The sequence below is a fragment of the Pterocles gutturalis genome, unplaced genomic scaffold (assembly GCF_000699245.1).
Source record: "Pterocles gutturalis isolate BGI_N339 unplaced genomic scaffold, ASM69924v1 scaffold6233, whole genome shotgun sequence".
NCBI classification, from domain to species: domain Eukaryota; kingdom Metazoa; phylum Chordata; class Aves; order Pterocliformes; family Pteroclidae; genus Pterocles; species Pterocles gutturalis.
Genome location: NW_010122859.1, coordinates 40,783 through 52,233, shown reverse-complemented (window position 1 = coordinate 52,233; position 11,451 = coordinate 40,783). Strand labels below are relative to the sequence as shown.

At 37.9% G+C, this 11,451-nt stretch overlaps 1 protein-coding gene across 1 annotated transcript in view; it reads right to left on the bottom strand.

The window, feature by feature from the left end:
• Positions 1–6,856: 6,856 nt before the first annotated feature.
• Positions 6,857–11,451, bottom strand: part of LOC104464834 (transformation/transcription domain-associated protein) — a gene marked incomplete at its 5' end in the record, with an annotated part of 44,989 nt that continues 40,394 nt past the window's right edge. The window contains 3 exons of the mRNA XM_010077673.1: positions 6,857–7,410; positions 9,467–9,661; positions 10,635–10,838. Of these exons, the coding sequence (XP_010075975.1) occupies positions 7,126–7,410; positions 9,467–9,661; positions 10,635–10,838 (684 nt within the window). The remainder of the gene's footprint in view (positions 7,411–9,466; positions 9,662–10,634; positions 10,839–11,451) is intronic.

Here is an 11,451-nt window from a genome sequence, read left to right as displayed (position 1 = left end):
CTTGGAGAGTGTGCATCACTTGCAGAGTTAGAAGGAATCCTGAAGTTCTGACCCTCTGTCCTCTGCAGAGAGTAGTCCCTTCGCATGCACAAGCTAAAAAAAAAAAAAAAAATAGCACAGAGTTTACTGCATGAGGTATTTTAAAATTACCTTTACGATAATGCATACATTTAATTCACAGATTTTTAATATGGCATCTTTCTTTCCTTGATCATTGCTATTTTTTTATTACAGAAAGGAATGGGGACAGCTATTACACAATGAAACAACATTTCAATGACACCACCAGACCTCAATTAAAAGTTCTGTGCCACTTGTATTGCTTCAAGGGATGGTTAAGCAATAGTGACCCACTGTAAAGTGGTTTATGAATTGCTACTGATGAGAACTCTTGCTGAATAAGTAGAATAGATTCTTTAACGCCAATTTCTTACAAACAGCAGCAAGGAGTGGAGATAGATAGTAATTAATGTGTTAGTACCCAGAGAAACAAAGAGCCTGCAAAGGTCTGTCCTTTCCCAGATAACAGACTGAGAAAGCGTCTTTAATATAGCTGGTACCATAATGGTTCATAGAGGCTGGACTGAGGGTAAGGAGTTGCTGATGAATTAAGGTACAATTCTGACAGCGTCTCTGAGCCTGGATAAATATCTTTTCCTAAAAAAAAATAAAAATTAGGCTGCAGGCAGTAAGTGAGGCCTGGTATTAAGGCATAGGGCACATGAATTTTAACAGCCAAAGCTAATACCACTTCTAAATATGACAAATGTCTATACCATGTTCAGGAGCACAAGAATCAGGTGAACTGGAAAAAGGCTTTTATCAGCACCTCGTTATGACAGCTGATTTCTGGGACAGTTAAAATTTTCTTACAGGAACTCCAACCGGCACCAATTAAATGGCAAGACACGGTTCACATTGTTGAACACAACAAGAAATAAACAGCTTCTGGCCTCATAAATCCAAAAGACTACACTGCCAAAATACGGGACAGGGAAACACAGACACAGCAGATCATCGCAAACCACCTGAAACTTTGCCATGACTGTAGGGTTCGCACTTCATTTCTTACAAGAAGCATGATACGATCTTTCAGGGCTAGACAAGGTCAGCACAAGTTTTATAGTTCACTCAAAATTTTCCAAGAGCATATTAACCACATGTAGTGCTTCAGTGGAGTCAGAGGGAAAAGCATTACCTAATGAGAAGAAGATAAAACAGTAACAGGTTTTTGTAGCACCAAAATCTTCCCTAATGAGCTTTCATGACAATGCCTTCAAAGTCCTGGCCGTACAAGATCCAGCCGTCGGAGTAAGTTACCACAGCTAAACACATTTGCCAGGCTGCTGGCTGTTGTCAGCACAAAGTCTGGACTGGGGGAATTTCACTCAATTCAATTTATTGACAATTAACATAAAGCTTAAATTACTGACTCAGTTATTGAGGGGGGGGGGAAAAAAAAAAAAAAAAGAACCAAATCCTTGGGGAGGCACCTTTCTTCCCATTTCGCCAAGCTGGGCTTCAGTCTGCCACATCTCCTCCCTGCTTCCTCGCCCAAGTTCCCTCATTTTGCAGTGGAGTTAGGGCTCGGGCAGCATGTAATGGCACCTTTCAGACACTCTTTGCTTCTTTCTCTTCTCTCCACACGTCTTTGCTTCTTGCTGCTCCCCTGCTCTGCACGGATCCCCGCAGCCGGGGTCCCTCACAGCCGCCGCTTTCCCTCAGGCTTCCGGGAGCTGCAGCACCAGCTGCTCCCTGAGGGGCCCAAGTCCCAGAACCAGCTGGAACCAGCTGGGGCCGGCACGGGGCAGTTTGCAGCTGCCTCCTCACAGGACACAGCGCCAGCCCCTGCTACCCAGCCCCTGGCGTTTCCGCTCAGTGCACTCATATGTGGTGTTTTCTGTCATTGAAAGAAATAAAAGATTTCTTAGAGTAAAACATTAGATTATAACAGCGTGGGGAGAAGTGGGAAGGCAGAGGGAGCGCAAGATGGCTGACACAGAAACAGCATTTCCTCTGCTGCTAATTCAGAGCAAATGAAAAGGCCACAGTCAAGGGATGAAATTTTAAGCTAACGATTGCACAGACTTTCCCCCTGCCCCCCCGTATTTCAACACCTCGAGTCCTTCTTTAAAAGAAATCCCATGTAGCGCTACCATTTGGCTAACACCCTGGAGCGAGCCTTGAGTGCCTGCGCACGCGGACGCCGAGGACCCCGACGCAGCTAATGAACGATGATAAATCACACGTGAGACACCAGTTGTTTCACATGTGCTCTCTTGAACCTCTTAAATATGAAATGCACCCACACTGAGCTGATTAAAAGCTCCTCTGAGTGTGAATTCTTCTCCCTGAATAGATTTCTACACCACAAAAGAACATTTCATACATCATATTTGAAACAGATCGGAGCCTTAAAAGAAACTTTATTCTACTGCCATTACAAAACAGAGTTTTCATTGTCTGCTGCTGAAATGCTTTGAGTCATCTTCTTACAGTAATAACTAATCTCTTGCTCGGTCTCTTTGTATCTGACAATTCACCGACAGCCCAATTACAGGAGAGGAAAGCGGCGTACCAGTTTCAGAGGGTGGACTCAGGCACCCAACGAAAGTTAAATGATTTTGTTTTGGAGTGTAATTCACTTAAGCAAATGAATTCTGATAATCTGAGAGCAGACTGCAATAATAAATGGTTAAATTGCAGCAGCATTGTCTAATAAAGGTGTAGCCAAACACAATTACAAAAATCAGGAAACTGAAATAATACAGTGCAATTTGAGAAGGCTGACAACTATTTATTCTCCATGTAAAATCCAGAGCTCACATTTTTGTCTACATTTTTTTATGCCAAATCTGCTTCATAGCTACTAATATTTATGTCACTCCAGCAACCTACCATAAAGCCCACTTGACAACAATGCAGGAATATGTGTGAAAGTCTACCGACATATATTTCTCTGTGCATTTCATAGAGACTTAAAATATGGCTGGCACAACTCTGGTGTCAAGGACTTGTCACTAGTTACCCTCATGAAGATCCAGACAAATCTGTCCAGGACTTTACAGGGGGAAAAAAACCAAAAACACAACAGAAGGAATTTTAAGAATGGCATAATGCCCACGAACAGAATTTCAGAGACAAATTTAAATTTGATCTCTCTTAATTCTCAAGCGTTTGATTTTACAGAGTAATAACATGGGCTTTTTTTGTGTAATATCTAATCTTATGAAAGAAACCTTAAAGGGAATACTTAGAGTGAAACGACAATTAATGTATTTCACTTTCAAGTATCTGCTCAGCAAGATGCATATTGAGCATATATCTGAACTAATGAGACAGAGGGAACCCTTATCTACAATCATAAAAAAATTAAATTCAGCTAAGATACATGCCACATGTTCTTAAAGATAATCAGGAACTTCCTACGTTGTACTACATCAAACCTGATAATGGACAGTTGCTGATCATACAAGATATGTCAGATTTCCTCTAGACTCTGAAGAATGCTCGTGTGTAACTGAAAGCTTTCAGGATTTACCTCCTTGGTTAAGACTGTGTAAGCCCTTTCGTAAAATAAGGTAAATTCACAGCACACATTAATGAAAGAAGAGAATCAAGTATTAACATTTGCCCATTAACACTGTCAGAGACCTCATTAAAATAACTCTCTTCCCTATTAGCTCTGCTTCCTCACACCCCAAGTTTTCTTTTAGGAGTATATTCAAATAAACAAGAGAGATGTCACAAATCTAAAAGCAACAGTTTGTCTTTTTTAACTTACATTCTCATTCTTCCATTATTATTTCTATCATCAACAGAAAAGTTGCAGAATTATCTGATGATTTCCTTTCAGGGAAAGCTGTCATCTCCAGAGTCGGACATAACTAAGACATGCAAACGATTAAGGGAAAAAATACTGTGACTCCTCTGATGCAGCATGTGCCATATTTCATAGCAACAAATGTTACAATCTTCAATAACAGGAAGCCAACAATTCCCTTGAAGTCATGAAAGCACTAAGCTTAGTTGTGAATGACAGCATATAGAGTATGTTGTGACACATGCAGAAGCGTTATGTTTTATAAGAGGAAAGTTCAAATTCTTCTTGCCAACATGATTTTGATAAGGAAGCAAGTTTTTGCCAAAAAAAAATGTTTGTTTTCCAAATCCTTATATAGTCTTTACCACTCACATATTTGAGTATATGCTGTATGCATATACTAGCATACAGCATGACTCAATCTATCACCCTCTCTTCGATATATAAGGAGAACACGAACCAAGTGTGGGAATAAAGGGGCCACATTTTGTTCATCATACAAGGAAACAGAACCATAATCTGGAACAAAAAGTATCTGGTGAGAAGTAATAAACCCTTTCTCCCAGCCAAATCCCACAGCAAATCCTTTGATCCACTTAACTACGTTAAGTAGAAAGGCTTGATCCCCTTGACCTAAACATCTGCACCTCAAGTCCATGAACTGACCTGCCTTACCTATCTATCATCACGTGGCTATGGTTCAGGGTCAATCAGTTGACTACTATTCTTTTTTAAACTTTTGAGGACTGAATGCTTACCATCTGTTTCTGCTGGACCTTGTCTGTCGAGGGAAAAAGTAGATCGACAACTAGGAAAGTCATGACTTGCTTGATGAGAATCCCTTTGCTCTTGCTAATGTCATCAAATCAACTAACGGGAAAGGCAGTAGTGATTCAGCTGGGAAAAGCTCTGGTCCATCTCGCCTAGGAAATAATTGAAAAGAAACTTGCATGGGAAATCCTCTGTGTGGAATAATTTCAGAGGAACGTATAATGCATTACTGCAGTCGCAGCTTACGTTAGCAAACAAATATTTCCCATTTGCTTTTTATTCCAAAACTTCTAGGATTAGATTATTACAACTCCTACACAGAATAAGCTAAATTTATCACTGTTCCTTAATATTGTGTTGTATTTTACAACAAAAATGGAACATTCATGTATTTGGCAGGCTTTTTCTCTAAAAAGATGACATATTTCCATAAATTTATTATTGCACATTTACTTTTCATTTACTAGAGCAAAGGGTAAAGCTTTCCTTCTCATTTACTAGTCAATAATATTTTAATTTCCATTTTCAAAATTGTATTTTATTTTTCCTATTATAATCTCAAGTTCAAAAAAAATGCATTTAAGTTGGAGTGCAAGGTGTCTTCATTTCTAATACTAGATGTACTTGTTAGTAGACAAAAAGTAAAGAAAGGGTGCAAATTCATAAATTAACCTAGCAAAACGACACATAATCCTATATACTATGTTTAACTGGCACATACCGTTAACATTTATGCATAACTAACATGTAGCAAAATATTCCGTACTGACCACCAAAGGCTTCATGCCCAGTACAACACTGAAATATCCCACCGGAAAGGTAATGAAGACTGAGCAAATAACTGATACCTGAGCTCTGTCTGAGATGGCAAAGTGATGCCTCCCATCCAGTAAAAACTTATTTAACACTTAGCCTTCAAACTGGTTTAAATTCATCAACTTAACTAAACAATTTTGAGTTCATATTACAGTCACGGATGCAAACTCTGTTTGTGCATATATGCACTTGTATATACATACATACATACATAGCACTTTCTGTCCATCAGCCTCGCTTCTCTCTGCACCAGATTCAGTGGTGCTTACGGTGTTAGCAGAACTGTCATACGAGATGAACAGTAGAGAGGGACACGTACCCATCCTTTGCTATAGCAGTTGTTTCTGTGGCAATAGCAGAAATGCCCTAAGAGTTCATCTGAAGATACAATCTTGACCTCCGAACAATTTTTGTAAACCTGTATTTCTTGTAGACACAAAATAAGACTATTCTGTTTAAAGAAAGACTTTCAGAGAACAGATAGTGAACACATGAATTGACTGGCTAGGAAGACAGACTGTACACTGAATGAAGAAAATCTTGTCATATACATCCTATTTGCACTTATTCTGTAAAAAAATTCAACACCATACATGAGAACATCACACCCATGCCCCATCAATACAGTCATCACCCTTTAACATACAGGCTGGTTTTGTTTATTACAGATTACACCTGCTTTTGAGTCTTTTCTATTTAGTCCATAGTATTATATTAAAAATATTTTAAAGAAAAAGAATACCACAGAGAGTTTTACAAAATATTTATTTTGAAAAAAATCACTCTGTACAAATTTAACATTCTCAACACCGAAGTTTTATAAAAATGCTAACACAACAGAAAGACAAGTGAAACATTAAACTGATCTTTTCTTAAATTACAAAGAAACAGATTCATTCTAAAGAAGCTATTGTAATTCTAAACATTAAGAAAAGAGAGAACTTTATAAGATTTTACTTTTTTTATCTATTACAGCCAAATACATGTATCAAAGGATGACTTTTTCCCACCTTTTTTATAAACTCCCCCCCAAAACACTGTCCACAACTAAACCAAATACTCTAAATGGTTTACACTTTTACTGTACATAGCTTGTGTTCCAAGAAAAGCTAGTACAATTTGATCATAATTTTCTTAGTGCCTAACAAAAAGTCACCTCTATACATTTGGTACAAAATTATCTGTACAAACCAACTTTGCTCATGTAAATTTGAAGCAAACTTAAAGGAAGAGTATTTATTTGTGCCTTCAATTTGGTATAATGAAGGGACAGTGACTAAGTAAAATTTCACAAAGTAAAATTCAGTAACTGGGAATAGTCTTTTTTTTTTTTAATAATTACTATTGTATAAAAAAATTTCTATACTGCAGCTTATTAGGAATGGCAGACCCTAAACCTAACAGTGCTAGTCTTATAGTCCTCATCATAAAATAAGATTTTTCTGTACATTGTTTCCTCTCTTCATTCTAAGCTATTTGTGAAAGCTGTTGTCGCATACTAAACAGCCTTTCTTAAACAGGAGAAAATGTCCCCCATGACATTAATTAAAAACAGTAAAATTGTCATATTACTGTAAACACAATTAAAATGAAGACTGACAAAATGCAGTGTGACAGGTAAGCCATACTCTGGAAAGCTTTTTTTCACATTTTCTTAACACAATATATGGCTCACACCACAAAGAGCAGCAAAAAAAGCTATTGAAAATTTCAAGTTACAGCCAGGGGTGCCAGGCAGGATCCATACGACAGAGATTATCCAAGCTATTTGCAGCTGCTACGAGAGTGTTGACTTTGCTTTCTCCTCCTTCAAACTGAGCAAGATTATGAAGTCGAGTCATGATAGCAGTAACAGCTTTTTGAACTAGTGAAACCAGCTGCTGGCTGTCCATATTTTCAGGTTGCCCAGCTGCTGAGAGTGGAGAGGAAGTATCCTCTTGTGTTTTTTTGTGCCATGCAATTATTTCATCCCGTAGCACAGTTTTTAGGATGCCATCAACCTATATGAAGGAGAAAAATAAGACTATTATATTTAATCCAAAGAACCATCAGGGATTATAGAACTGTAACTAGATTTTAGTCAATGACATTTTGACACTTTTGGTCCTGCACTGCAGTCTCAGTCTTTTCAAGACAAGTGTGGCTTCCAACTGTCTTTACTATTTCCTCTGAAGGTGCCTATTTTCATAAAAAGCTTTCATTATGAAAATACAACACAATGACTCCTACAGAAATGAAAAAATACACAAACTAGAACATATATTAAGATCTTCATACACAAATACAGTCAAGTACATTCTATTTTTAATAATTAACATTAAAAACTACGACTCCACTAAATTTATTACTTCCGCACACACATGCATATATACACAGAAGTCTTGTGCAATGACTAAGAGTGCTTTGCAAAGCTGGGGGTTTTTTGCACAGTCATTATGCTCTCTGAGAATACTGTTTTCTGCCAAATGAGGAAAGAACGCTGACTGCCACATACATACAGATGTATATATGTATATACCTATAGGCCAGTTCTATCCTTGGATGAAAAAGAAATGCCTGTAACAAACAGCTTCCTGTTTTTTCTCATCACTGAGTTGAGTTACTGACATTAATCTGTCAACTCCAACAGTCTTGACCTGTTAGATATCCAGTCTGAGTCAAATTCACTGCTTGCACATAACAAATAAAACATTTTATAACACATAAGTATTAGGCCAACATACACAAACACATATTTTATGGACACTTGTGAAAAAGATAAATGCAGAAAACGTTAAAAGCATTCCTTTTAAGTCTAAAAGATAAATAAACTAAAGCAGTAATGAACACATGCCTAAGGTGCGCTGGGCACCCATTGCTCCATAAAGAATAAACGGGCACCTGTGCTCTGATCTTCACAAAATCACAGAACCACAGAATATCTCAAGTTGGAAGGGACCCATAAGGATCACTGAGTGCAACTCCCTGCTCCTTGCAGGAGGACCTAAAACTAAACCATACGACTAACAGTGTTCAGATGCTCCTTGAACTCTGACAGGTTTGGTACCGTCACCGCTTCACTGGGGAGCCTGTCCCAGTGACCGACCACCCTCTCAGCTGTGGACTGGGATGAGGGCACCCTGCAGCTTTCTCTTCTCCAAGCTGAACAAAGCAAATGACCTCAGCTGCTCCTTGTGAGTCTTGCCCTTGAGACCTTTCACCATCTTGGTCATCCTCCTCTGGACACACTCCAATAGATTTAAGTCTTACATTGAGGTGCCCAAAACTGCACACAGCACTCAAGGTGGGGTCGCACCACATCGATGAGGCAAGTTTAACTGGGCATGTGTCACCTAGGTGTTGAAATTACAGGCCATGTCTGCAAATTCATTTACATGTACAGACACGGCTTTGGAAGGTAAGATGATGAATTATTAAGAAAATACTCTAACACATCTTTTTGTATTATAGATGAAGATCACTTCAGGATATTTTTCATATTTTACAAAGTAACTAGCTCACACCATAGCTACAGTACGTTCCGTGCCATGTCTTTCTGGTGCAAATTGCTTTCCTAAGTACAAGATGCCTCATTTTTGGAAAGCATTAAAATTTCAAAGGAAGTTACACAATTTCTTTAGAAAACTACACCCTGCTAAGAGCTAGAATCCATCAAAGTAACAGTATATCTTTAGCATTCTATTCCGCTAACAAAGGGCCAAGACACATTTCTATTCACAGATTATTATGAAGATTCTAAATGATGTTGCATTTGTCATTTTACTATTTACCACTGCCAGAGTTTGGAAGGATTTATGAGGCTAGAGCACTGAAACAATCAGCCTGAATTCAACATTTGGACAAAAAATTAAATTAAGGGTGGAATTACACCTATCTTCCTCATATTCATTCCAAAAAGGCAAATTGCAAATATTTCGGCCGGCCTTTGTGATGACCTTAGGGCAAGATTTAAAAACAAATACAGACTGTCCAGTTTCTACCTTAACCAAGTGCTGTTTAGTATATAAATTGCCAAATATAAGATGTCTGCAAACAAACTTCAAAAGGTATACAAACCTTAAAGTTTGGCTGTGCAAAGCAGCGAGCTACTGCAATCATAGATGCAGTCAGTGGACCAGACACCCCAATGGTGGTCAGAAATTCAGAAATGTTTGGTGTAAGCCGGAATGGAACTGGACGATTGGCATCCAAATCTCCAGTGGCATCGTTAATATCAAAGCGAAAGTAAGCTACATTTAGCTTGCCAGTATCCTGGATTTAAAAGCAAGATGCACAAAAGTAATTAAAGGAACAGATTTTCATTAATGAAACCAAAATAAATTGGATTTTTGTTTACTGTTAATACCCAGAATACAAACAGTACTCCAATAGCTTTTCACTCTTTCAATCAACTAGTTTTTGAGCCAAAAAGTTAAAATTAAATGCATGCACAAAGTCAGCTATGTATTTCTCTCAAAACATACGTCCAAAACCCCTTACTAAACAGACATTATTGTAACATCAAGCGTAAGGAATAGATTCTTCTGTAGCACGGTCCATAAGGAGTCATACAGACAGACAGATCTTTGCTCTCTATGCATCCCAGCCCTGCGTAAGTGTTCTCTACGCATTCTTGACTCTGGGTAAGCATCTGGACCCTTATCTAGAGGGATTAAAGAATCTGAATTGCTATACAGAGTATAGCCTTCCATGTATTAAAATGGCATTAAGACTTTAATGTGTACCACCTCTGCCCTACTAAGGTGGCAAGCCTCATTTTAAATGTTGGGTTAAAACAGAAAAATCACTATTAATAGGAGTGGTAGTTTGACATGATGGCAATGCTGAAGAGAGAACAGTATTTGAAAAAAGGTATGCCCCTTGAAGGAAATGAAGCTGTATTATTTTTTTTTTAACCCGTTTGACACAGAGATCCATTCAAAGCAAAATATTTGAAGGAGGACTAAAGAGAGAGACTTATCAGTCATTTACATGAACAGTCCCAATATCTAAGAATGATTTTACAGACAAAGTTCTCAATTCTCAGCACAGAAGGAGTTAATGTCCACAGGGACTGCAGTTTAAATTACTGCCTACACTATGTGCAATCACATAAAAAATGAAAAGCCTATTGAAATACACTGTTAATTATGTATGTCGAATTACTGTTTTGACTCATTTCAAAAGTCCAAATTTCCATTTGATCAAAGACGACAGAATGCACCTAGAACAAACTAAAGCATACCTGGGCAATCTGCAGCATTTCAGGGTTGAGTCTATTCAAATGAAAGATGAATTCTGCAAAGCCAATTAGGGCTAACTGAATAGTGAACATCTTTCGAAAAGTCCAGTAATCAGTAGCATTGGGGAATGTGTGTAAAGCCCACTCCTTCAGCATACTGCGTGGCACCATGTTACTCTGTACTTCTTTAAGTATATCTCTGAGAACCTACATATGAAAAATATTAGTTGAAAGACATCATTTTTAATACACTTCTTAGCAATAGACAAATATGCCAAAAACAACTACGAAATTTCTCTCAACTGCTGTATCCCATTTTAGGAAAAACATCCTGAACTTGGCACTTTCAATCCAACAACATTTCCCAAATTTGTCAAAACACACATAGTATTTTGTTAGCCCATCCTCTACACAGCTAGAAAATACCCTTTAGCTGAAAAGACTGAATTTTTAATAAAATCATATAAGCCTGAGACCTGCAAATAGGCGTGTCAGAAAACCTGAGACTGAAAAGTTACATAACCTGACCTGAAGTATCTTCTATTCAAGACTTTCAAGGAAATCAGAAGTGAGCTGAAGAGACATTCAACTCGTGATGCTGCACTTCCTTACAGGAAACTAACGGAACATACTTCACTATTTTCTCGCTTCAGTGCAAGCTGGATATGCATTTTGGAACAATAAAATAAGTACCTTTATTTTAAGCATAATGGCAAGATTTGAAATTATACGCAGGATCTACAAAGCATGCAACATAAAGATGGCTCTCTGCATGGTTCTTCATATACGGGGTAAAAGGTGAATTATTTTTATTGCACAA